Source organism: Calonectris borealis, chromosome 1, assembly GCF_964195595.1.
Source record: "Calonectris borealis chromosome 1, bCalBor7.hap1.2, whole genome shotgun sequence".
NCBI classification, from domain to species: Eukaryota; Metazoa; Chordata; class Aves; order Procellariiformes; family Procellariidae; genus Calonectris; species Calonectris borealis.
In genome coordinates, this window is record NC_134312.1 from 182,416,573 (window position 1) to 182,443,753 (window position 27,181).

The 27,181-nt window shown below is 36.4% G+C and overlaps 1 protein-coding gene across 1 annotated transcript in view; it reads left to right on the plus strand.

The window, feature by feature from the left end:
* The window catches only part of DIAPH3 (diaphanous related formin 3), a 247,827-nt gene that overhangs the window by 15,643 nt on the left and 205,003 nt on the right, over positions 1-27,181 (plus strand). The window contains exons 3-8 of the mRNA XM_075139146.1: positions 8,547-8,720; positions 14,861-14,965; positions 20,578-20,708; positions 26,219-26,293; positions 26,377-26,446; positions 26,834-26,970. Of these exons, the coding sequence (XP_074995247.1) occupies positions 8,547-8,720; positions 14,861-14,965; positions 20,578-20,708; positions 26,219-26,293; positions 26,377-26,446; positions 26,834-26,970 (692 nt within the window). The remainder of the gene's footprint in view (positions 1-8,546; positions 8,721-14,860; positions 14,966-20,577; positions 20,709-26,218; positions 26,294-26,376; positions 26,447-26,833; positions 26,971-27,181) is intronic.

Genomic DNA, 27,181 nt, shown 5'->3' on the forward strand with positions numbered 1-27,181 from the left:
ATATGCAAAGTCAAAAATAAATTTTTAGTCTCATTTTATGAATCTAATCTGTATACAATAAACCGCTGTTGTTAGTCAAGTTGCATTGATGCCAATATTCATAGTCCAAATTGTCTCAGTAGAAGTTCATTAAACACTGTTGGAAGTTGTTCTACAAAACCCTCCTAGTATTTATTCTTTTTTTCTGGTGTGCTTATTGTTCCATTGTCTGTTTGGGTCTGAGGGCTTCAGCCTGGATATGGAGAAGAAAGGTAAGACCCAGTTGATGTAATGTTCTGTCCTTGATGTAGGTAACCTCTGCTGCTGAATCATTTCCCTTATTCCCTACCCACTTCCTCTCTGTGATTGTAAATAAGACCAGCCATGCCAGTTGATTCAGCTTCATTTGTTCGTTCCCAGAACATTCACAAAGCAGAGGTGTTAGTAGCATTCCTCAGAAAATAACTGTTTTCTCCTGTTTGGGTTATTTTAGGAGTTATTGTCTGCAAATGGTTAATCACCTTCAACCTAAATTGTTCAATTAACTGGAAACTGAATGTAAGCACCACAGTTTTGAGTTACAACAATAACTTGAAGTAAAATATGATTGAGAATCTATTGTGGTATTTGTTTTTTACATTCAGTTCAAATTTAACAATATAAAGCAATTAAAACTCTGCTTTTAAATAGAGCATCTGTGTTTATAAGAATGATACTGAATTTATTGGCTGACAAGGCATCCTGCATATATCAGTTTTGTGTTAAACATGACCTCCGGTTGTTAACAGCCTCAAAGATGGATAGTCCTGTGAGAATTCCCTTAGCAAGTCTTGTTCCCTCAATAGTAGCTGATGCCATCAGGTTTTTCCATAGATGTCCCATTCTCATCTGACTGGCTGTCCTCTGTTCCTGAGAAAGGCATTAAATCAAGGCTGGAGCGAAGCATTGGCAGAACAAGGGAATTCTTTCCGTGATCATGAATGTGGTTACACATGCATGTGTTGGATTTTATTTTTGAGGAATTTCTTAATATAGCAATAGATGATCTGATGTGTTAATTAAGGGGGTGGGAGAAGATGAGGGAGGCAGGATGGCAGCGAAATAATACCTTTCATTCTTACATGCACAGCAGCTCTGTTAGGGGGTGACGTCTTGATAAGCTGTTGAGCCAGCAATTAGTCTAGCAATAACTAATCCATTGATTCCTGCATTATGAAGTATGTAAGTTCAATACTATTGTCTTACAGAGAATGGTATAAGACGTCTTCACTAAGATCAAAATGAGAGCACAAATAGATGTACTTTCTAGGGACCTGATCAGAAGGTGTAATGAGCCAGAAGGTTTGTATTATGGATCTCTTTGTAACTTTGATTTTCAGGTCCATGGTGTGTGCATAAAATCACTTTTTTGTTTCACAGGCTCTCAGTGGAATAATAGAGAGCCTATGAAATAAGAACTAAATAAAACTTCGCCATTCATCCTTTGATGGTTGCTTCATTTTGGCTCTTATAGCTGTTATTCTTGCTATCAGTGATTCAAATTCTGATACCCAATTTGCAGTCAGTCCGAAATCAACGCTGAGGGGGTGAATGCTGCTTATCTAGACTTGTCATTTTATATCTTTCCTTAGTACTATGTATTCTGTCTTTCTACATATTTTGAGAATGTCTAGAATATCATTAATAGTTTCAAACAGTGAAGGACATCATCGTATAATGCTTGATAGCAGATTTGTGGGCTTTAAGCCCATTTGGACTCGATGATCTTAAGAGTCTTGTCTCACCTAAATGACTCTGTGAATGATTCTAGTATTTTAAGTAGCAAAAATTGTTCCAATGCTAAGAATATCTGATCTTACTGGCAAGGTGGCTATGAATGTGTGAGCACTGTTGGTAAAATAAATCCTTCGTTCTGTGAGGGAAGGAAAATGTAAGGGGGAGAATTAATACTGTAACACACCAGGGGCAAGGCTGCTGTAGCTCCATGCCCTGCAGGTCCAACCAGTAGCAAGGCTGAGCATGTATTCCCAGTAGGCACCTGCACAAACACATGCATGCAACATGTATGTGTATGCATGGCAGGCCACACAGATCAACACAAACAGCACCATGCGTGTCATCCTAGAATCATAGAATCATAGAATCATTAAGGTTGGAAAAAACCTCTAAGATCATCGAGTCCAACCGTCAACCCAACACACCATGCCCACTACACCATGTCCCTAAGTGCCTTATCTACACGTCTTTTAAATACTTCCAGGGATGGTGACTCAACCACTTCCCTGGGCAGCCTGTTCCAAGGCTTGACCACTCTTTCAGTTACACTGGAAGTTCCCTGTTACACTCTCTGGCTGATGAAGATCCATTAGTGGGAAACATACAGTGTGAATCCCTCCAGTAGGTGGGCTCACCTAGAGGGAGCTGGTTGCTGGCCCCCAGATCCTAGACTGCACTGTGGCTGGCACCTGGGTCACATGAGACTTTGAGGCTGCAGGCTCACTCCAGCTGCCGATAAAGACCTCTTCTCTAAAGAAGAGACACGTGTACGTGTGCACGTACACACACGGAGCTCTTTGGCAGCTGGTGGGGCTCCCCTTGTGGCCTTGTCTTGAGAAACACAGACATGCACACAGAGACAAACATCTCCCATCAGTTGGCCAGGATTCCTCTCACCCCTGTAGAAGCAAACTCCCCCAGTGGCCACCCCTTAGAGACTCTCGTGCACAGACACAGGTGCATTTCCCAGTTGACCCCCTACCCCACCTCCAAACCTATGGTCTCTCTGGCAGCTATCCAGAACTTCCGTTATCCCTCCTCTAGCCAGCTCCTCCTGTCCTCTTGCTCTTGCAAGTACATATTCCCCTGCTCTCAGGCTACTTCACCTTCTCACCGTCTAGTCCAGCTTGATAGTTGCTAGTGATCATTCGCTCACTACCCTCACTCAGTATAGTTGCTGGCACCATGGACACAACCGAGGTCCTAACTCAGGTACTTAAGTTCACTCATGCTGGTCTCTCCAGTTGCTGGTATGTGGTCCCTCTGACTCGTGGTCTGATCCTGTGGCTGACACAGAGGCCTCCATATGCACATATGCACACAAAGTAGAGCATCTCAGCCAGGAAAATAGTTGGAAATAGAATTTCATAAAGTAGGACTGACTGTGCTGGCTGGGTACAGCGCATGGCCAGACAAGTGTACCAACTAGCAAACTTTTTACACACAACTGGCCCTATTTATCCCCTTATCATTTTCTCATGCTTGTTCCTCTCCAAATCACTGAGATCCATTCTTTTCCCTGCCTTTGGTTCTTCCCTTAAACATCGCAAAATAAGTCTTGCACAATCCCAAAATGTTTTTCCCCTTCATCCCATAATACGTCTTATACCCCTAAGCAGTAACACCCCTCAATCTGAAAGGCACTCTGGAGAGCTGATCATGTTGACTCATGGGGTAGGTGTCAGACCTGGACCATGGGGCAGAGGCTTTGCTGGGATAGCCTTGGGAGGAGCCCGGACAGCAGGTCCCTTCCTCTGAATCGATAATTTGGGTTCCTCCCACCTGCTATTGTGCCTCTGTGTTCATCTGGGCTTGTGAAGATAAGCCTTTGATGGGCTAATGGCTCCTGTGATGAGTTTGGGAAGAGACAGGTGAAAGTATTATTTGGATTCTGCCACCCACCGTTGTCTTTCTGTGCTCTTTTGTTTGTGTGCAGATGGGCTTTTTAGCTCATAGCCTTAAGAGACAGTCCTTTCCTTTAATCTTGATCCCACTGCATGCATCTCCTTTCCTCTTGCCCTTCATACAGATAATGGCCGTTGAAGAAAACTTTTGATATGTCCTACCTGTGTCAGTTGCTTTCTTTCAAGTAATTTCTTTAATGTGGCTGTGTTTAAAAATATTCATTAGAAATTAAATCCCTATGGGATTTGAATATTGCTCTGACGATACCGCCTTTGAAATAAGCGATCACATTTTCTTGTACTACTAGTAATAAAAAAGCGCAGCTCAGATCTTTTTGGCACTGTGTGCACAATTTTTTACATTTAAAGTCATGTGAGAACTTCATTATTCACTCACATATCTTGTCTGCCAAATGATTATTGAGACAACTTTTCCCTGTGCAGATGCTGTTAGCACTGTTACTGTGTACATACAGTAACAGCTCATATGCTGTTAGAGCTTGTCAGTAGGGTTTGGTTGCCGTACTTCGGAAGCTGTGGTTTCGCAGAGCTTTGTGACGGAGCAGAGCAGTGGAAGAAACACTGCTGTAAGACAGTTTTAAACTCTACTACAGTGCAAGGGGGCCACAACAATAGAGTTTCTACCAAGGCTCCCTGAGAACCTTCAGGCTGGTAAATGTAAAATGCTACTGAAAAGCAGTCTCATGGTAACTCATGTTCATGTGAAAATCATGGTTTATTTTTCACTGTGTTTCAGTTCTGACGTTAAGATTTGTTTCAGTTGCTTTGCCGTTTTTGTCTCATGGAGAATGCGAACTGGCAGAGTAAAGTACATGGCTTTATAGATGTTCCAGTCTGGCGACAGGAGGCATAAAGACATAAAAGATAAAATATATGAAAACAACTCATTGCTTTAAATTCAAGTTTATGAGAAAAGACTCCTCATGCCTTTCATGCTGGGGGATCTAGTCTTAGGAATGAGAACTGTGTGAATTATATCTTTAATAGCTTCTCTGCTGTCCTAGTTAATTTTTGTTTATCTTTTCCCTCCTCTTCCTCTTTTCTCCCACCTTAAAAAAAGAAAACAAACAAACAAAAAACAACAACAACAACAAAACTAACCAGGCCAAAAGCTCTGCCGTTTGACCAAAAAAGACTTAGGACTGTCTTGGTTAGTTTTTGCTAACAAAATAGTGCTGTATCTGCATTTTTTCTAGAATTATGCTTACCTTCAGATAGAAAATACTTCCTACCTTCAACCTTTTTTCCTTTCCAAAGTTAACTTTGCTTTTTAGTTACTTTCACTTCTCCTTTCAATATCATATAACTTTTAAACTTAAGACCACTATGCAGCCTACATTGTGGTTACATGGGCAGTTCATTTTTTTTAGAATTTAGAAGAGAATCGTTTTTAATGAATATTTCTGCAGTCTTTTTGTACTCAGTGTTTAATCATTTTACAATTGTTTCTTTTTAGATTATGTATCTGAAATACAGTTTTCCTCATCTTTGATAACACTGTGCTATGATGATAAGAATACATTGTACATTGTTGTTTGAATTAATGAGCTGGTTAGAGATTCCCTGTTATGTTTTTGTATAGTATATTAAAAAAATTCTAGCTTTCTCCTTTAAGTGTCCAGAAGTAGTTAAATGCACTCTTATTTTGTTCTCACTCCTTATTGCCTTTGAATTCTTAACTCTGGATAATCTACTCTGAGTTCCATCAGTGTATCAAAACAGGTATTAGTTTGGAGAATTTTGAAGAGACTTGACTGTGGAAATACTTTGTGTCAAGACCATATGAAACACTGTTTATTCTTTGTTTAATTTTAATGTTGGCCCAACAAAGACCTTAAGGGAAAAGTTTGTCCCTTTCAGGAAATTATTGTCCTAAAGCACTGTTCCTGTATGGGTCTGTATGTATTTATTGGTAAAACAAAGACAAAAAAATGGCAGACATCTTTAGAAAAGATAGAAGGTCAAACCAGCTTTAAACTGTAGTGACGCTTTGTATCAAAGCTGACTTTAGATATTCCCCATTGATTAGGCTGATTTAAAATGTTTTTGATGTAACATGGAAGATTATTGAACTATATTTTTGCCATTTCCTCCTCTATGCACTTAGATCGCCAGCAGCATCAGTGGTAGATTTCATTACAACCAAGCAATGAAATTTCTATTCTTTCTGTATAGTGCATTCTGTGGACCATGAAATTATTCACATGTATGGAATATTGAGAGGCATTAACTTTTTTGAAGCACTATCAATGTATAATTCAAAAGAGAAGTGTATGTAGAATACACTGTACTGCTGTGCAGGTCTTGTTGTGAATTTCCTTTTTTTTAATCTACGGAAATCTGATTTTTAGGCTGCATTGTTTTAAATTATTTAAAGTAATTTGTTTGACACATGTTTAAATGTGCTTATAATCCTAGTATCTCACTTTGTCTTACATATTCTGCTTGATCAAATGTTTTCCAAGAGTGTGCTTGCCTCCTCTGGGACAAGTAGTATAGGATTTGGTGAATATGGGGAATATGAATGTTATGGCCTAATCTGTAATGTTGCAAAACATCTACTGTACCGTCTAACATTCAAGAGGAGCTTAAAAACAAAGCATAAACTGAAAACGTGAACAAGTGAATGGCAGTGAAATACTCCTTTTCAAGGATCAACTGGCTCTCATCCCTGAACTGGTGCTGCCTGTTCCTAGTGCAGCAAGAGTAGCTCTGGGACTGCATGGGGTATTTCATGGCAGAGACTAGGGTGGTTCTGTCTGGCCAGAACTGCTATTGCTGCTGTGTAGAGCAGGGGAAGGAAGAGGGGATACTTGGGGAACACGGACTGTAAGGAAGGGGCTGAGATTTTTCAGGAGAGATGGGCAAGGGGTGTAGGGCACACCTCTCTTAAACCTAATTTAGTCAATTCTCTGCTGACTGAACCATGGGCTGAAATCTGTTATTTCAGCCGAAGTGCCTTCCCTCTATCCATCCTTCAAGTCTGCGTACGAAGAATCGTCAAATACAATGGTTTGTTTCTTAGGTTATGCACTTTATAGTGAACAGTGGGACATGGAGGACCTACTGGCTAACATTCTTTGGAGCAGGTGTGCTGCCTTTCATCAGTGCTCTCTGAAAGCCATTGTTTGAGGAGAAAAATCTCATACAATGTATTTTTTTTAAGATTCCAGTCTAGTCATTGCGGTTTGCCATCTGCCTTCACTCCCTCCCCCCCCCCTCCCCGGCTTGACATAGACTTCTGATTTTTAAAGATAGGAAGGGAAATTGATGTCTGGTCAAGATGGTTTTTGCCACTGATGACTCTATACTTAACTTTCAATGATGTTACCCTCACTTTTGCTTTTGTTGCATTCTCTTTCTTCCTGGGTCTTGCCTATGTAATTATTCCCATAGAGTGTGCTTTCCTCATTCCCTACTGGTTTGATGTGACACTGAAGGGCCCCATCATCCATGCTGAGCTCTTTTATGTTTATGCCATATTAATTTTCCGCTTTTGCATGTTCTACAACCATCTGTATGTGAGTGGCTTACAATCTATTTCTACGTTCCAAAAACTGCTCCTTTTCAATTTTGAACAGGAAGAATTGAAGTCTCTTTTTGTTTTTCCTCTAAACCTCTCTTCATGGATGTCAATTCTTGCTCTGACTAGAGTGGAACACTTGTATCCAATTTTTGCTACTAATTTTCTTTGCTCTCTCTGATCTTAATTCCACAGACACTATAATAACTTTACTTGTCATTTAGTTTAATAACTTTGATGTACTTATTAAGTGATATCTCAAGATACTTATCTTGAGATATATTGAAGCCTCAGAATATTTTTCCATAGCATTTCAAAGGTGTAAATCTACTGATATCATTGAAATCTTGTCCAAAATCTCTTATGCATCAAATGCTACCGTAACTTTCTTCTGTGTTGACAAGTATAATATTTCTGTTCACATCTGTTCAAAAAGCTGCTACAAAGATAATTAAGATTTAGCGCATCTCATGGAGTACGTCAGCTGCTTTTGTGTTCTGTGGGTCCTTGCCCATGTACATTAAAACACACAAGCTCTAACAATGAAAATGTTTAAAATTTCACTTAGTAAGTCTTTATGGAAAAGTTGATAGATATCTAACCAGTAAAAAAAAAAAACAACACAACCCAAACCACTTTTCCAAAGAAGTTTTTTTGGCTTTTGAAAGGCTTTTGAAATCTTTATAAAGTCAGAGTGATTGTCTTGTGTTGGTGATAAGTCCTAAGGATTATTCATGAAACCATGAGTGTATCCTACTTAACTTTAATAAAGGAGCTGGTGGTTTTTATGCTTCTTCTAAATGAATTTCTAAATAACTGGAGCACAGAAAGGCACTAAGTTTTGGATAACGTAATCCAAATAATAAATAAATAGAACAGTGTCTTAGTTATGCTAACTTGTCTTTTAATAAAAAGTAGTTTATTTGTATATCTGTATATTCTGTTACAATGTCAGGAGTACAGCTGTTTGAGAGTAACAAAAAACATTTTAAAACTATGCTTTTGGTAAATAAGCCTGCTTTTTCGTATTCTGCGTGTAATGGTTGGGAAGAACTCTTCATAAATTGGTTTTGTAGATATCTTTTCCTCCAAACTTTCCATAAAATTCTCATGTTCTGCATGATTTCTCCATAACGTAATGGGATTCTGGTCTGTTAACTCAAGTACTAAGGCAACTGACCGTTATATGTATCTTTACGAAAACTCTTTAAAATAAGATAGTTAAATAACAGGCAAGTTGCCACAGAAAAATAAGGCTGTTTAGCTTCCAAGAACACTCATCTTAATTAGGGTTTCACAGAATGGAAACAGTATGTGATATATTATACCTTTTCTGTTTTCAGTTGGATAGATTTGCCAGTATAAGAATTCCAGGAAGTAAAAAGGAAAGACCTCCTCTGCCACATATGAAGCAGTCACATTCTACAGATTGGTCATCCACACCTATGGATGCAGAGGATTTTGCTCCAAAACCCCTGTCAGAAAGAGAAATCATAGCGCTGTTTGAAAAAATGATGGTAAGAGTCTTATGCTGATTTCTTTTACTTAAAGAATGACAACATGGCTAACTGACAGGTAGAGCCTTCTTTTGTGCATGTGTTCTGATCTTTACCTGAATTACTAATATTGTTGTTGTTGTGAGTTGTAATTATTTGGTTTTTAGGGTGTTTCTCAGGGCATGAAGCTTTTGAATTATTTTGACAAGATTTTGCTCCAAATATATTTAAAATGGAAACTAAAGGTTTCTGATTATTAGAAGAGAAATTATGCAGCAGCTTTTGAGGAGGAACAAGAAATGAGGGATCCTGCTTGCTTTCAAGACAACCTGAAACTTTTACAAAGGGATTGTATGCTTTTGAATGTCACAGCAGGGTTTTGTTCTGAACTTATATTCTATGTCACTCTTGCACACAAAAGACTTAAGGTTCTTGCATTCAAAGCACCATTTGTCTGCACGTGCAGTCTCAAATTTGCTTCCTTTCTTAGCAGTCATCATTACTGTGCTACAAAAGAGCAGTCACTTGCTGGAAAGATCATGTGACACAGGCACCACCTCAATAGGTTGAGGGTTTTTTGATGATGATGACATTTTGGGCAATTGAAAACTAAACATGGAATGGTCATGAGAGAAGAGAGTGACTGCAATCTGAAGAGCACGAGAGGACATGAACAAGGAGAATGATTCCTAGATTATTATTTCTTTCTCTGCCTCGCAGCAAGTAATAAGTAACTCTTGAAACACGAAGGGACTACCAGGAGCTGGGATGTGGAGGAATTAAATGTGCTATGAGAGAAGTACCCTTATGGAATTTGTAATTCATAGTACTCAATAATGCTAGTTTAGTTTTGAAGATGCTTTTGTAGAACTGTTGAGAGCTATGACTGAGAGATAGGATTCAGGATTTTCATGGTTAAGCTGATGAATGGGAGGACTAATTTACTCTGTTATCAACTTTTGTATTTGTACTTGTTCTCACACTGTCCATTTTTCTTGGTATACCTCGGTGTCTAAGATATTTTACTTCTGTTAAGAAATTTTACTGTGAATGGTAGTTCCTCAAATGTTAGGAAATGGGGGAGTTTTTTTATAACGTACGTCTCCCGGCGCACACCCCCTGCTACGTAAGCGTAGGCTGTATTTCTCTATGATCCCACAGAGATTCTGGTATAGGATAATGTGTAACGTTGAGACTATGCCATAAAAAATGGAAACTTTCAATAAATCCTCAGAAACTTACTGCTGTGTGTCTCGGTAAACAGAAATGCTCATATCCATGGATCCTGAAGCAATTAATTCCAATTTTATAACTACTTTGCAAAAATATGTTAAAGTAATGATGACATCCTGGATAATTTGAATGCTTTCCTAGTTTTGTTGAATAACAAAGCACTGAAACTGTCTTTGATAAACTACTTTATCAGTGTTATTTTAGCTATAACATGAAATACAGAAAGGATTCTTCAGATTATCCACACTTGAATGGACTGGAATAAAGCTAGTTTAGTCACAATAGATTACATAGCTAATTATATATTGTAGCCTCTGGTCTGCTGTTCTGATCAAATTAATTGATTTGGGGGGGTGGGGTAGTAAACAATTTGAATGTTGTAGCCAGGCTTTTAGAGCTAATTTTGCACAAAATAAAAATAGTCAATTAGTTAGTACCGAAGGGAGCAGTTCCTAAATTCTGAAGTTTAACTGATTGCGTTACATTATACTTTGGGTTTTCCTGGATGCATACTGCTTCCTTCTCCCAGTCTTTTATGCAGTGGTGTCCTGTGTGGTTTTGATGGCAAAAATTATGAAAGAGCTCATAAAACCAGACAGTTAAAGCTAATAATGAACTGTCATTTAGTTTTTTTCTGTTAGTGCTATTAGGAAAATATCCATGTGAAATGACTTATTCTTGTTTTCCATAGAGGTATTGCTTACCTGTAGAATAACTTTAAATGATTTAAGAAGAAATAAAAGAATGGCGTTGAAGTATTTTATAAATTAAGCCACATCTAGTGTGCCCCTTTTTCTGCTGAATACTTCTAATCTGTATAAATTGCTTTAATGATGTTTCATTTGTTAAAAACAACAACAAAGAAATTGCTTTTTACTGCACACACAGACAGAATATTTCCTATAAATAAACCTGCCATTACATCTAGGATTATGGAATATAGTTTGTACTGATAGGTTTCTTACTTCTCTTTTTTTTTTTTTTTTAAAATGTGATTAGAAGTTAGATTTTTTTTTTTGCAGGAAAAACAAGTCCTTTGTTTTCTCTTTGTTATTTAAATTCAGAAGTTATTTTTCAGAAAACTTAAAAGAACAAGTGTCCAAAGAAGGGCAACAAAGCTGGTGAAGGGTCTAGAGCACAAGTCTTACGAGGAGCAGCTGAGGGAACTGGGACTGTTTAGCCTGGAGAAGAGGAGGCTGAGGGGAGACCTCATTGCTCTCTACAACTGCCTGAAGGGAGGTTGTAGCGAGGTGGGTGTTGGTCTCTTCTCCCAAGTAACAAGCGATAGGACGAGAGGAAATGGCCTCAAGTTGCGCCAGGGGAGGTTTACATTGGATATCAGGAAACATTTCTTCACCAAAAGAGTGGTCAAGCCTTGGAACAGGCTGCCCAGGGAAGTGGTTGAGTCATCATCCCTGGAGGTATTTAAAGGATGTATAGATGTGGTGCCTGGGGACATGGTTTAGTGGTGGACTTGGCAGTGCTAAGTTAAGGGTTAGACTTGATGATCTTAAAGGTCTTTTCCAACCTAAATGATTCTCTAAGTCTGAAAGAAATGCAAAACTGCTTTAAACAAAAGAATGAACTTTTCAGTAGCTACAGGCTAATGTGAAAAGCTTTTTTGTTTGTTTGTTTGTTTGTTTTCCTTCCCCTTAGGTAGGATATACATGCATTTCAATATTATTATAAAAAAAACCCTGTGGCATAGTGCAGGCAAGGTACTGAAGATGTGATAACTCTCAGAAAACATTGAGAAAGACCCAGCCATGTATTTTTATGAAACTTAAAATGGAATACTTTGGTTTCAGTGTTCTTACATTTCTGTTTATGTAGGTTTTAAAAATACAATTTAAGTATTAAATAAAATACAGCTACCCTTATTAAATATATATGTAAAGTGCATTTTCATTTGAAGCCAGTATTGCTATACAATTATATCCCTGTGGAAAGGAATCCTGAGGCACAGCGTTCCAAAGACATTTATTGGAACTTGCAGAAAAAACCAAATTTATCTGGTAATGTCAAGCTGGGCTTGATTTTAGTAATTTGTAGTATGGGTTGTCATATGCGTATCTCAACAGGTGTGTTGGCTGGTAATAAGAATAGTCATAAATATGTTGTTGTGCATTTAATAGAAGGTAATTAATTAAACTGAAATACTACATAAAATGAGAAATACCTGTAACAAGATAAAATAACAAATTAAAGGCTAGAGGGAATACTAACTTTGTAGTATTTTTGGCAGTCTGACTTGATTTCGATCTCCCCCTCTCGCTCCCCACCCCCAATTTTTAAGCTAAGGAAATGTCTTAGATAAGGCATAAAGATTTTTGAGCCGTTGTTGAGAATTTAAAGTTGTAGTATTTAGCTGGCTTTGAAAGAATTTGTTATTGAAAAATATTTAAAGAAGTAAATTGAAAAGAACTTCTTTATCTGTTCTTATTTTAAATGCCTTTTAGCAGTTCCCCAAATCGTTATGTCCAAAACCATACATCGATGTCACAATACATTGATGAATTGTAAAAGTCCTGGCTAGTTATGTAATTAACTGCTAAATGCTTGACCAATAAATGAAAATATTTCTATTGATTTGTTGTGTGACTAGTTTAAATTTTTAGGTGTCCACCTGACCATTTAACAGCGTGCTTAACGGCCGCCTTTGAGCAGATGATTACTCCAGGTTTTTGATTTTCAAATACTAAAGACACTACTTTTTGTGGTTGATTATGTGTTCTTTCTCATCTTAGAAAAGCTGCAGTGACTTTTGTAAGCATTGATAGAGACAGGTAACTTTAAATATCTTTCACTTTTTTTCCAAATGGTGTATACACACACAAAAAGTTTTCCACTTTTTTATGTGTCTTGGAAGAAAATGATCTCTTTGCATGCAATATATGATCCCAATGGTTTTTTTAATGTACGTGTATTTAAGCCTAGTGGTTTTTTTTTAAATTATTTTTATTTATTTTAGTATGGAGATTTGAGTCTCTGCAGCATTTTTGGATCACACCAGGTTTCCCATCATTAAGTAAATCATAGTAGTTTCTTGTTTTGCTTTCAGCCAAGAAAAGCTAGAAAGTGCAGCGTATCCTTTCAAGATAATGTCCCTGACATTTGAATTAGTATGAGGCAACTTGCAAAATATTGAGGAATATGTGTGTCCTTATGCACTGCTAGAATTTTGGTTTGGATGTGAGCAAATAGTGTCTCTATGAATTTTTTGATCAAAAGAATGCACTATTTTGAAGAACAGAACTATGAGAAAAGATTGAAGTATGTGTGGCCTCCTTTTTTCCAGCTTGTTTAGACAAAGTTGTTTTGCATTTACTTTCAGATGTAGGAAGTAACACCAATATGCGAGTTAGCTGCTAAGGAGGCTAAAGACTATATTATTATTGCTTGAACGAAAGAACTTTTTACAACATGCACCCTGTACTTATTTGATACTAAAAAAATAAAATAATAATATAGTGTGTATATAGTATCAAACATACAAATCTAATACTATAAATACACTGTATAGTATCAAATAAGTAATAAAAATACTAATTTAACAATACTTCAATAAATAATAAGTAATAATTTAAATGCATACTAGACTGAAGTGAGGAACTTCTTCTAGTCCTTAAGGAAAGGAAACAGTAACATTTGTGGGGGGAAAAATCCAGAATCTACACAAAATTGCCCTAATTGTACTTTGATGAAGTTCAACTTAAGGGGTCAAGCATTTTCTGCAATGTCTTCTCACAGCTCAGATTTATACAAAGCTCTAAATGTTTGTAGGAACTGTGCTTGGTTCTGTCCTATTCAATATGAAAACAAGTGAAAGACAAGGAAACTTAAGTTTCAATGTAGTGTAAAATTTTGGTCTTTAGGGGTTTTTTCTCCCTTAAAATTCTAAAGTTATGAGTTTGCTTGCTGTTTGTCTTTGATTTCTGACTAGGTGAAATAGCTTTGATATCAAGATGGTTACCCACTAGTTTTGTAGCATTGCTCCTGCCAAAGCTGGTGGGGATTCACCTTGTGAGTGTCAGCTGAAAATAACTGCAATAATTCTTGCTAAGCTTGGGTGACCATAGTAATGCTGTATGTGCTCGTATGTGTGTGTGCCTAAGTTGTTTCTTAAAGCCTTGGTTTTTTATTATTTTTTTTTTACCTCCAGCATGATAGGAGATGTCATTTCTCACAGCTGTGGGTCTGATTACAATGGTCAGAGCATTTCTAGACTGGAACAGTAGAAGTCCTTGTGTCAGAAATGTCAATGAATAGCTGCTCTGTGGCTTTAAATGTGGTTCCACATCTGCTCATTTTGACCTCTGGGTTTACGTTGGAATGAATAAATTGTGATAGGGTTTTGGTAACAGTTGAAGGTGTTGATTTAATGATCAAATCATCAAGAATTTGGACCTTACCTATTGCAAAGGTGAATATCATTTTGTGAACTACTCTAAGGGCAAAGCAGATTCGGCTGCCCAGGATTAAGTATTTGGAACTGAGGAACAGAATTATAGAACAAATGGATATATCATTAAAAAAATCTTTCTACAAGACCGGTTTGAGTACATTTATAAATGTTTTAGGAAGTGTTAATTAACGCTTTTCTGTAGTTTAGTGCGTGTGTGTGTGTGAAACTGTAGGTGATTTCTAAGAAGAGATTATGGTAGTAATGGTTGTGATGCACATGTTTATCCTGGCATAGTTGACCGTTTTTTCAGTCTGAGTTGCTAGGGAAGATGGATAAAGACTTTTATGGTTTTGAGTAACATCCAACTTAAGAAAAGTTGTTTGTATAACAGCTTTCAGTTGCTCAAGTTCATATTTTTGTGTCTTAATTTTTTTTAAATCAGTCTCTTACAGTTAAACAACTGTGTTGTTGGATGACATTTAAAACGTCTTTTTTTTTTTCCTTTTTTGTCCTCCCATTCTAGGAAGATATGAATTTAAATGAAGACAAGAAGATGCCATTGAGAGAAAAGGATTTTAATACCAAAAAAGAAATGGTGATGCAATATATTAGCACTGCTTCGAAGTCTGTAAGTAAATTTCTCTGAAGTACACCAAAATTGACCAAAATTGACTTAATGTTTACATTATTTCCTATTGGAGAGAGAGAGTGATGCATGCATGTTACATTCTTTTGACTAACATGTTTCTCAGAGACACAAACATTTTTCAAGGGCACTATCTCATTATTTTACAAGCTGCAATGAAAGATACTCACTTGTACTTGAGGTGTGTCTTCTGTACACAGAACAGAATTTCTTTTTGGTAAAGGTATGGCTATTAATGGAGATAGAAAACTTCTTGGAAAAGTTTCATGTGAACCTTTTTTCTTTTCTGGCACTGTTTAAAAAGAATTCCTTAACTGATTAGCCTTTTTCATACTTGAGTACAGTATTCGTGTTGTGATGCTATGTAATAGTGGATAACGAAAGTGTTGCACATGAACACAATTAGTGTCCGTTTTTTACTTATTGTGATAATTACTGGTTGTTTTAGAGAAGTGCAAGGAGTTGTGTATTGGTCAGTTTAAGGATTAAGTTGGCATAAGAAAAACTACTCTAGTTTTTGCAAAGTGGAAACTGACTCCAGTGCTAAATGCTGCAGTGCTAATATTGTCCTCAGACCTTTTGATTGTTTTAGAATTCATATATTTGATTCTTTGACTCTCATGGCTCCATGCATGTAGAGATATCAGTAAAAATTGCCCATATGTAATTATAATTAAATACTGAGAAAAGAAGACATTAAATAGAGTAATTTAAATGAAGTATTTATCTTATTGTCTACTTTAAATGATGTACCTTATTAGTGTAACATTCTAGCATTTTTAGGAAGGTAGATGCCCAGTGCAGGACCGAACTGTCTGGAGATTGTTTTATTTAAGATGAGCTTATCAAAGCTACTAGTTCTTCTATAGCATAAAAGTTCCTTAGTACCAGAAGATTAGGAGGTCTGTTTTTCTTTTTTAGAGGTATTTCATGGGAAATCAGGAAACTTCAGACTAGTAAATCTCACAACATTCTTGAAGTTTCTCAGCCCCCAACAGCATGTCAAGGTTTATATGACGTTGACACCCCTAACCTCCACATGCATTCTAAGACCTCATTTTTTTGATGTAAAAAGTAGTGCGATAATAGGACATGGCTGGCTTTGCAGGGTTGCTGCATCCACGTCTATTGCTGGAATCTTAGCATGATGATGATGATGATATTAAGACTGTCTTGAGAGAAAGGTTTTCATGTTAGCTCTTTACTTCCTCGCACTTAATACTTGAAAAGAACTGAAGCCTATAACAGAGTAGATTTCATCGATCCTTCTTTCTGAGTGCCATTTGCAAGAAATATTTTTTTTGTCTTTGGTTGTCACCACACTTGTTTTTTTGCAATGCAGCTTCTTGCAGTATGCCCAAAGCAGCTATACAAGGTACTCTATTGAAGAGGACAGGTCTGTTTCCTCCCCCAGGGTAGTAATTTGTTCCCACACACTGTTGTCTTGCATGTTTTCATAAAGTCCCCAACAGCATTTTTTCCTTTCCGTTCCCCACTCCGCTGCCAGCCCATCTATTCCCCTTTCTGCTGTGGGAGATCACGGAAGACTAATTCATGCAGGGAAACTCTTGTCTTTACTGAATTCATTGTATAACTGGGAGTAGCTGTTTCTGTGATGCATAGGTTCAGCTGTTTGATACAGTAGTATTGCAGACGAATTCAGCTTAGTGCTACTGGGATGGGAAACTCCTTCCCTCACGCTTACAAACTCTTTGTTCCTGGAATGCTGTTTCATGTCTCGAGTGCATCGGACTGTCCGAGTGCCTTGTCGCTGTAGAGAGAATAGTGCACTGCATGCCCAGGATACTTGGCTAAATTTTGGTGTACCTTGACTTGATGAATGTCATGCTTTTCCAGAAGAGTTGAAGTGCCATATAGCTCCTGAATACTACGTACAACTAACCCCGTCTCAGGTCTCTCTTTCTACGAGTGATACTGCAGTAGCATCTTTTGATAGTTCATACTTCTCAAACTTTAAGGAGACAGGTACTAAGCTATATTGTGTTGGGACAAATATCCTCATTTGCAACTGCTATGCAGAGTACTGAGCAGGTTTCATTTAAAGCAGTTACCATTATAAAAACTATTACAATGAAGAACAGAGGCTGCGCCTCTAATGAATCACTGAAAACGAAGCAGCCTCTGGTGATCAAAGTGCACTCCACTACAGTTAGTCAAAGCTTCATCATTGACCTCAGTATCAGGGTTTCTGTTTCTTAGAAATGCACAACTTTCCAATATTCACAAAGCACATCTCTGTTGCTGATGCATTTAGAAATTATGCTGGGTTTGGTGGGGCTATGCTCAGGTGATTATTTATGTATAGAATACTGTGACCTACCTCTGTGTATGCATGAGGTGTTTAGAAAGAATCCATCACTTCAGGACTCAGTTACTTAAAAGTAACCAGAGTTCTACTGTTATGCATTGTCCATTACTCATTCATTTCATTCTGCTTTGCTTAGAGACTTCTTAAACAGTTGGCTGAAAGCGTGCTTCTGTATATATGTCTGTATATGTTTGTCTGTAAGTATGCTGTTACCATCACTCTTTATAACGTGTTCAGGGACTCCCTGTAGAAGAATTGCTAAGAATAAACAGTCTTGGCGTTTGGGATACTAGTAGTACTTACTGAAATTTGAACAATAGCAAAAATTGTGTACTTGGAAGAATTCTGCTCAAGTACTTCAATATTCTGCTAGTACTTTCTTGTTTTCTTGTAATATATAGTGTTTAGATGAAGCCTTATTTCTTCCCTTAAAAACATTATCTTAGAGATGTATATCGCATATTGTTTAAACCATCATGGCTTGGAAATCTTAAATTTCTGCTGTGGTGTCATGTCTTATTTATCAGGAAACAGTTGGAGAAGGGAACAACAGTTGTGTTTTAAAGGCTATTATATGAGTGTGAATTCTCATCTACCAAAAGCAGTGTGGTTCTGTTTGTTGCTAGAGATTGTTATGTCGGGTTTTCTGTGTTTTTGTAGCTGTTTGTATGTATTATGATTATTTGAGATTAGAAACAGTGTCACATTTTTAAGGGCTGTATAAACACCTACAAAGGTGTTCCAGCCCAGAAAAGTTTTAAAAATCAATTTCCATGTTATGGAGTTAATACTCAAGTGGAAATAAAAGCAGCATTGCTATGATGTTACTCTACCATAAGTTTTGCTGTTCTGTATGTTGAACACACACAAGCTGGATTTTTAAAGTGAGTTTTCTTCACAAGATTTTGTTTTTGTTGTGCAGCTTACTCCCTTGTAATGTTTTAACTGAATTAATTAATGCTGACTTCATACTGCATCTGCTCACAGACCAGTTGTTCTTCAGTTGAGCAATTAAATTTCTAGAGGCACTGATGCCTCAAGATATTTCCTGTTTCTCAGTTAACTCGAGCATTTTGAACTTAAGCAGCTTTTCCCATGCAGAAATACAGCTAATATAATCAGTTTCACAATTGGTACCAAATGCAGCTCTCATTTGATTTAAGCACTGGCAGATGTATCATATTCTTTTTATGTTGCAGAACCTTGGCGTAACTATGAATAAGTGGTACTTGGTACTGTGGGTATGTTGTACAGACATTCACAGTTTATTGGCATCTTTTGCATAGGATAATGTTCAGGTGGGGAACTGAATCAGAAACGGGATGGCTGGTTACTATCTGGATGTTGATGTGAGTCTCCATTGTTTGTGACACTGTCTTCAGATGGGTCAGATGAGACTCTGAAATGTCATTCTAGTGAATTCTTATAGTCTGGCTGGGGTCTTGTCCCATGTGACCTTTCCACTTCACATGTTGCTATTGATTATATTAAATTACTTCCAAAATATTTTCTAACCGTCTTAACTATATGTCCTGTCCATATGACTGTCCTATATGACTGTTTCTGCATCATAAGAAAGCAATTTTACTGATTATTTTTAAGTATCTTAGTTATATCCAGCTTGGTCAAGTTTACAGCAGGAACTGCTGGGGGGAGTCACTGGAAGTGACAGATTCTCCACCCAGGATATTAATCCATACGCTTAGGCATACAAGTAGTGGTTATCAACTAGTCTATGCACTAGCTGCCAGGAACATTTCTGGGAATTTTTTAAATTTCCAAGAGAGCTCCAGCAACATTTAGTTAAACACTTTGTCATGAAGGCTGTTAGGAGTTTGGTCATCTTGTTTGTAGTCAGTCCATTATCTCATCTATGCAGAGACCAGATTTGAAGATCCAGGATTGCATGGGGAACTCTACACTGCATATGCATGCTGGCATGGCCCTGATCCCCTGATATAGCACAGTTGTAACAATTTCCTCCTTATATCACATCTGTAACTCAAATTCCCCTGATTGTGCCTCAGGGGTATATATTGTTTAGTCTTAAAAAGTTTGGGGATTATTGTAACAGGATGGATGTGCTTAGTATATAAGCTTTTGAATAACCAGACAGAAACTCTTCTTGCCAATTCCTCTTAGCCAGTGAATTTTTAGTGTTTTGGGCAACTCATGGTGTAGTATCTTTTACCTTTCATGTTTTATCAAGTCTGATATTTAGTTCTTAACATTATGAATGCTTTTTTGTTTTGTTTAGGATCTTCTACGTTTGGCTTGGAGATTCTCTCCAGTTATTTTTTTCATTCCTCTTTAGATATAGCTGTGTCAAAGCTATAGGGAAGCTGAGGTTTCTTGCCTTACGGAAGTGCAAGAAATTATACCATCTTAGTGAGGAGCGTAAATGGTTTATGGAATAAGTTTGGCAACTAGATGTTTTTTGAGGAGGTGGTGTTCTGTTCCTGGCATTACCAATGCATACTGTTAACCCAAAAAGCAAGGCAAAATCCAAACCTGAAGGTTGAATAAGTATCCTTATGTTATTGCATCAATAGTCATATTTGTGTTGCACTGCATTCTTACAGATGTCAAATACAACAAATGAGGAGCTGGGATTTATCTTTAGAACTTCAGTAGTTCTAAAGAAGTTTTTGTTCTTTTTTAATTTTTTTTTATTTTTGAAGTTCTTTTGCTTTAGCTCTTAGAGCCAAAGCTAGTCGTTTTTATAATCCCAGTCTCATATACTCCTCATCTGAAAGATCTTTAAGGGAAAAGCATTTTACAACATTATCTCCAAGAACTCAAGTTACTGCATCCTGAGTACTCTTCTGGTGTGCCGTTTCTTCCCTCTGTATTCTCGTATGACTGCAGTCACCCTTCTGGACACGTGCCCTGTGATCTCTTCAGAACACCTCAGAGTTGTGTTTTCCTTCTGTTGAGTATTGAAAATTAAGATGTTTGCAATGCATAAAACAGAATCCGTTCATTACAAAAATTGCATTTCACCGAGTGTGCATGATACATTTCTACATTTGATGCCTGCTGCTTTTGACTACTGATTATAAATTTGTTCATAAAGTGACAAAAATTTAGTCAGCATTTAGAATATATAGTAGAGGGACAACAAACAGTTACAGGTTTAGGACTAAACGATATCTTTTTTTTTTCCTTGTTTTTTCAAGGAACAAAAATGAAGGTTAGCCATTAATAATCTATTCAAGTTTTACATGTGCCAAATAAAAAAATGAATGTATTTTCTGTATTTCAGGGAAGTCTCAAGAACAGTCGGAAGATTTCACCCCAAGAGTTTATTCAGGAATTAAAATCTGGGTCAACAGATGAAAGACTAGCCACTTGCTTAGAATCTCTCCGTGTGTCCTTGACGAGTAATCCTGTCAGGTAACATCATTAACACATATTGCAAAGATAAATCATATTTTTATTTCTTAATGGATTAAAATTAATTGATCTGTAGATGTGCATGTTTCAAGGTTTTTCAGTTAATGAATGTGTATGTGTTAGCGAATGATTGTACCTTTTTTCTTTTTTTTCATTCATTATGTATCTTTTGTAAATCTATTTTTCAGTAGATTTCACTGATCTGTAGAAGGTAATGCTAACAGAATGTAAAACAAGTGTAGTGCAGAGCAGTTTGCTTTGTTTTCTAGTGCTAAATAGTCAAAAGCTTTTTTCATTTTTATTTTTGAAATGTTCTCTTAACTCTTTAATCTTTTAACTAACTTTGTCAGGGTGAAAAATAATGGGAGATAGACACCTTGGTGTAAATTTGTTAGCCAGAAAACATATATATTTTTAATTGTGTGCTCCTCCTTCTGTCCAGTGTGCTTTAGGCTTTCTTCCTTGCTGCCTTCTAGTAGTTTTTGCTGTATCTGTGGGGTTTAGCTATACAGAAGAGAGCACAACATTAGTTTACCTATGCTTTTTTTAAAAAAGGCTAACTCTTCAGTAATCATAACTCTAACACTGATATCAGTCTTTACATTTAATTTTGATTTGATCCATGTGACTTGATTTGTGTATGCTGGCTTTATTTTATTAAATTATATTTTTTTCTATTCTACTCTATTTACAACCTTTTGTTTTAGAATTCCTATTTAAGCCAACGGTTGAACACATGATTTTGGGAAACAGGTTTGGGTTTAGTTCAAAGTAATGCAAATGAAATGTTGGGGATGCTTATAATGGGATGTGATTAAAAAGGATTAGACAACTTTCTTCTTTCTGCATCTGGCTTGGCAGAGTTGTTGATGTAGGTCTTCTGTATGGGTGTTTGCTTCTTTCTTTCTATTAATTTGTTTTTGAATTGGATTGTCTTATTTAGAATACGTAATGGTTCACATGGAAGAAACATGCTTTACATTAACCTGAGTTCTTCTAACAGAGGGTTTTACAGAAGATATACTCCATGAATGTGAAGCTACTTTTTGATAGAGTATTGCTTCCTTCACTTTATTTAAAAAAAAAAAAACCAAACAAAAAAACAGAAAACAAAACCAACAACCCACAACCCCAGAGATTTTTTTTTTATTTACATTGATTTAACAAAGAAAACTTTGCTTGTTAGTATGCATCTGGAAATAGAAGCACAAAATGTATGAATTGTGTGACAACTTAAGTTTAAAACAATCTCTCCTCTCTGTTCTTGCTATGACTGGATAGTTTCATCTTTTTGTATGTGATCCTCTTTGCTGGCCCTTTCCCACACACCAAGAGAAAAGTTAATCCCCCTCCCCCAAAAAACCAAACCAAACCAAAAACCACGATCTTGGTGAGGTGCTAGTTCTGCCTGACGGCACAGTACAATGTGATAGGACATGAAGGGGTGAGGAAGATGGAGCAACGGTATCAGAATAAGGAATGTGGAGGGCAGCTATGAGAGAATGGTGTTGGTCTATGCTTGAGATGTTTGATAAAGAATGCAAGTTGAATTGGACTATGGTGTTGTAATAGAGCATCTGATCAATACCAAAAGTCTGGTGATCAATATTATCTGGAAGAACAAAGTACAGAAACTTAGAATTTTTACAGCAACTAGATATTATGAAATTTTGGACTAGGTAGGTTTTCCACAAATGTTTCACTTTGAGTGAGGAAAGAATTAGAAATCTGTAGGCATGTTATGAGTGCAGGGAGAAGAGCAAGTGCTTTTGTGCATGGAGAAATGGAAAAACAAATATTTTCATTTTCATAAGCTTTGTGTATTTTATGGCAATCCTTCAAAGTATGCTAGAAGGGTATGTTGCATTGTTGATATCAAAGTATTGCATTGATACTTTTGAGAGATTCATTTCTTTAACTTATTGGTACAAATAGTTCTAGGTTGCAACACTGGCTTTAACTTTGTTCAGTCGAATATAAACGATGGTAGGTAGAAAATTTGACAGTTGAATCTAAGTCCTAACTTGACCATAATTTGTTAAAATTTAACTTAAATTTGAAACATTAAGCAGAATGTAAGAGACAACATAAAAGAACTGTAATGCTTGGATTGGAGTGAAACTCAATAATGAGTTAATGGATGTATGGCCTAAGAATAGGTCTGAATTTGAGAGGTTTGAATTGGAAGGACAGTGACTGTGGCTTGCAAAAACATTAGAGAAGAGGTATTTAAGTAGGCAGCAGTTTCATAAAAAAAAAAAACCAAAAAACTCTACTACTTGTCCACGAATGCATTTTAGTCTACAAATCAAAAGAAGGATCACAACCAATAGAGCATAGGGGTTCTGAAACAGGTTCTGGTACATTGAGTGGTGCTGAAAAAGACTGTTAAGACAGACCTCACTAGGCTTAAACAGAGCATTTAAAAGTAGCCTTAGGAAAAAACTAAGTTCTTCCGTAGGGCTTATATACAAAAATAACAAAAATGTAGCAGCGGCACACCGTTCTTCATGCTAAAAATTTGTCAAGTAAACATTTTTAAACCATGTCCCCTTGTTTCTAGTGAGTAACAACAGTTGATATTCATTGGATGCAAATATTGGTGACCTTGATTTTCCTATCAGCAGCCAGGTCTTTGAGTGAGAACTTGCTTTGACACATAAATACTGAACTCCAGTCCAGCTGCTATAAATCCATGATTATTTTTAACTCCTGCTTCATATGATATGGACAATGAGAAATAACTGATGAAACTTTAGGATTTTATTTTGTGCATATATAATACCTAGGAATAAATTTATGCTTTTTTAACAGGATGAGAATTAAATTTAGATTGGATCTAGCCTGACAATCTTCACGTTTGTGGGCTGTCATCTTTTTGACAATATATAATTTAGGGTTTTTTTGCTGTTTTTCTAATTACTACACTTTAATCAACTTTACTTTTTAATCTTGTTGACATTTCGGTTTCTAATGCAAGAACTGGTTCTACAACATTGTTTTCAATTAGTTGTTTTTGTAAAATGTATTTTTAGTTCACAGAGAAAATCTGAATCAAGTGATATTGAGTAGTTTTCTGGTACTTAGAAAAATGTATTGAAATCTATGGCTTACTGCAAAAAGTAGTATTTATCTTCCATCAGTATAAAAAGAAAGCCTCAAAAGGAAAATGTATCCACCGATCTTGGTCATTATTCTTCAGGTAAATAAATGGGGTGTTTTTACGTCACAGCTGCCAACACAATTCATCAAAAGTGGTTCAGTGATCTAGCTGTACATAGTATTGCAGATAATTAGTTATCTACAACTATTTCTTCTCCTTTTGCATAATAGTTGCAACAGATTTAGTTCTTTTCATTAAGAAGATGTTTTTAATAAACTGAAAATAGGGGCACTGATAGTTTGGTAGTTTTTCAGAATGACAAAAAGCTGAGTGTTTGCTCTGGATAGGGTAACTAATCTTTGTTCTTTTGTGGAAGAAGAGGAAAGGGCAGTGATAATGTAACAGTATTTTTGGCACTTGGTAGTTCTCAGCATCCTCAGCTGCTGGATGTATGATAAAGTGGCTGCGCACAATTCTGTCCAATACAAAATGTGCTAAGAAATGTCTAACAGGATCATCTTTACGTCAGATATGGCCAGTTATACCAAAAATAATTGACAGTTATTTGCCTAATCTGTTTCAGAACGAAACACCCATCCGGAAAGGAGAAAATCTATTTTCATATATATTTACTTTTAAGGGAAAAATATTTAAAAGCATCTTATCTGGTTCTCTCTTCCTATAATTTTAAGTCCGTTACAGTTCTGTATCTAGCAGATACAAAGAACTGTTTAATCCCGTCCTATGATGGGATTGGAAGTACTGTGTATTTCAAAAGAGCTATTGCATATCCCTTGTGTTATTTCCAACAGGATAGCTTATTATTTGTCACAAGTAAGGTCCCACCATTATAGGAGTACGTAAATATTCTGGTTACTATTCAAATGTGGTGATAAATTTTACCCAATATGTGCAATGGTGTGTAGATAGACAAAACAAAGAAAACAATGGAGGGGATATAATGCAAATAACGTGAACATTGTATTTTTACTAATTCTGATCAACGTCTTGATGTTGAACTTCTGATGTTGCAGAATGGATGCTTCCTTTTTATGTAAAAGACTTTATTTTGTTAATGTCAAATATGACAAGGGATTTTCTCAGCTTAAGCTTTTTTAAAGTAATAATTTAAAAAATGCACAGAAACTATTGGTACTACACCCACAACAGAATCTGTGCTTTGATGATGAAGATGATGAAAAGTAGCATCTTCATCATGCTAACTATATCTGTTTTAAATGGAGATGGTTTTGTAATCCGTTAATAGATAGAAGTAATACGCTAATTTAAAAGTAGAAAAAGTATGGAAGAGATACCCATTAAGAAATAATTTTCTGTGTCCTTGGCCAAAGACAATAATAAGAAATCCAAGGACTTGTCTTATGGCAGTAGTATGGAAAGTTGACTAAAAGTGTCAGGAAATATTCCTGCCTCTTATGGAAAGAGAATAGTATTCGAGTACTTGGGAATTCATTCCATAATTGAATATTCTAACTTCACTCTTTATAAAAGGAGTTTCCTGAGGACATAATCTCTACAGTTTCTCTGCTTGTATATGTATTTTTGTTGCCTCTGCAGCCAGCTTATCCTTCCTCCAGTGAGATTTTGATAGAAATTTGAACTTTAAAATATCTGTGCCTTACACAGACAATGAAGTCTAACGAGCAAAATATTCCTTCTGTTGTGACTATGAATGACAGTGTTGTCCATGAACTGCAGGGTTAGGTAATTGATTAAACATCATAGTTTCAGCAAGACCAACAGCTACTATCAAAGGGACGGCTGCAGTACTGCTGTCAGTCATGCAGTTACTTGTATTTGACATCAAGGGGTTTTGAGCAATAGTAAACAGGACTATGAAGCAGTTGTTTCATGTAGAAACAACATGCCCAGGTTTAACCTCACCAAAAGATAGCTTTGGCAATAGCTGAAATTTTAAATTTTTGTGGTGTTCACTTGGAGATATTCGTATGGATTAATATCTCAGGGAGCCACTTCTGCAATTTTTTTAGGCTTTTCCTTCCTTCTCTGCCATTTACGGTTAGATTCTGACCTTTCCAGGAGACCCTGGAACAATGTGTAGTAGAAATTGTTGTTTTTTCTTCCCTTCCTTTGCAAGGGTTTTTTAATTACAGTTCTGTGCCAAAGAATGTATAATTGCTAATTTAAAAATTAAAGTTACTAAATTCAATGGCTACTGTAATTTTTTAATCTTTCTTAATTTAAGGTTATCTAATTGCATCAAGGAGTGAATGCAATGCCTCTTGATCTTCTATTGAGTGAAGAGTCGATTTTGGGGTTTAAAATGATCCAGTTATACTGCTTTTATTTATGTTGACAATTCTTATTCATTGTAATTACTCTTTGAAATGTCAATTTTTTTAATGTCTTTTTTCTTTCTCCCTAGCTGGGTTGAAAACTTTGGCCGAGAAGGCCTGGGGCTGCTGTTGGATGTTTTGGAAAGATTGGTTGAGACAAAAAAGTAAGGATGATTTAATGTAAAATTGCCAGCTTTTCTCAATATGTAACCAGCATTTAATTACACTATATTTTTTATTTATTCAGCCAGGACAAAGTTGTGAAGAAGAGTCAGCATAAGGTTATACAGTGTTTGAGAGCTTTCATGAATAACAAGGTATGGGATTTTTTTTAATCTGGAAATCTAAATTACGACAGTTTGATCAGATAATGTATACGATCAGTGGGTATAAGCCTGTGCAACTTGGAGAAGCGGTGTGTTGGTCAGGTGTGGTTTGAAGTTCCTTCTGCTGCCACTTCCTCTCTGTGGAAGTATACTCGGAGAGTAGTGTGAACTTTTGATGCTGATATATACCCTTGTTACAGAATAAGTGACCCATTTTGGACTTTTCTCTCACTTAATTTTTTTAATTAAGAATTTGACGGACTTAAATATAATTTTAAATATATATTTGAGGGAACTGTTACTGTCTTTGACTAGGTATTCGATACAGTCATTTGGATTCCCTCCAACTCTCCTTACAACTGTTTTTCTGTTGTTTAGTATGGATTGGAAAGAATTTTGGGAGAAGAGAGAAGCCTTCTGTTGCTGATCAAAGCAATTGATCCCAAGCAAACTAACATGATGACGGATATAGTTAAACTCCTTTCTGCAATGTGCATTGTTGGAGAGGAAAACATGTAAGTACTGTATTTAGCCAGAAATAGTAAGATAATTTTACGATATCCAAAATTATAGTTATACCTGAATGAAATGCTCAAATTTTCAACTTAGGTTTGAAAGTAATATCTGTACTATATTGTCAGTTTTCAGAATACCTTTGTCTGTGATTTTTATTATGGTCATATCAATAAGAGTTTTCTTTTTGATATGTGGACGTACTGGTTAGAT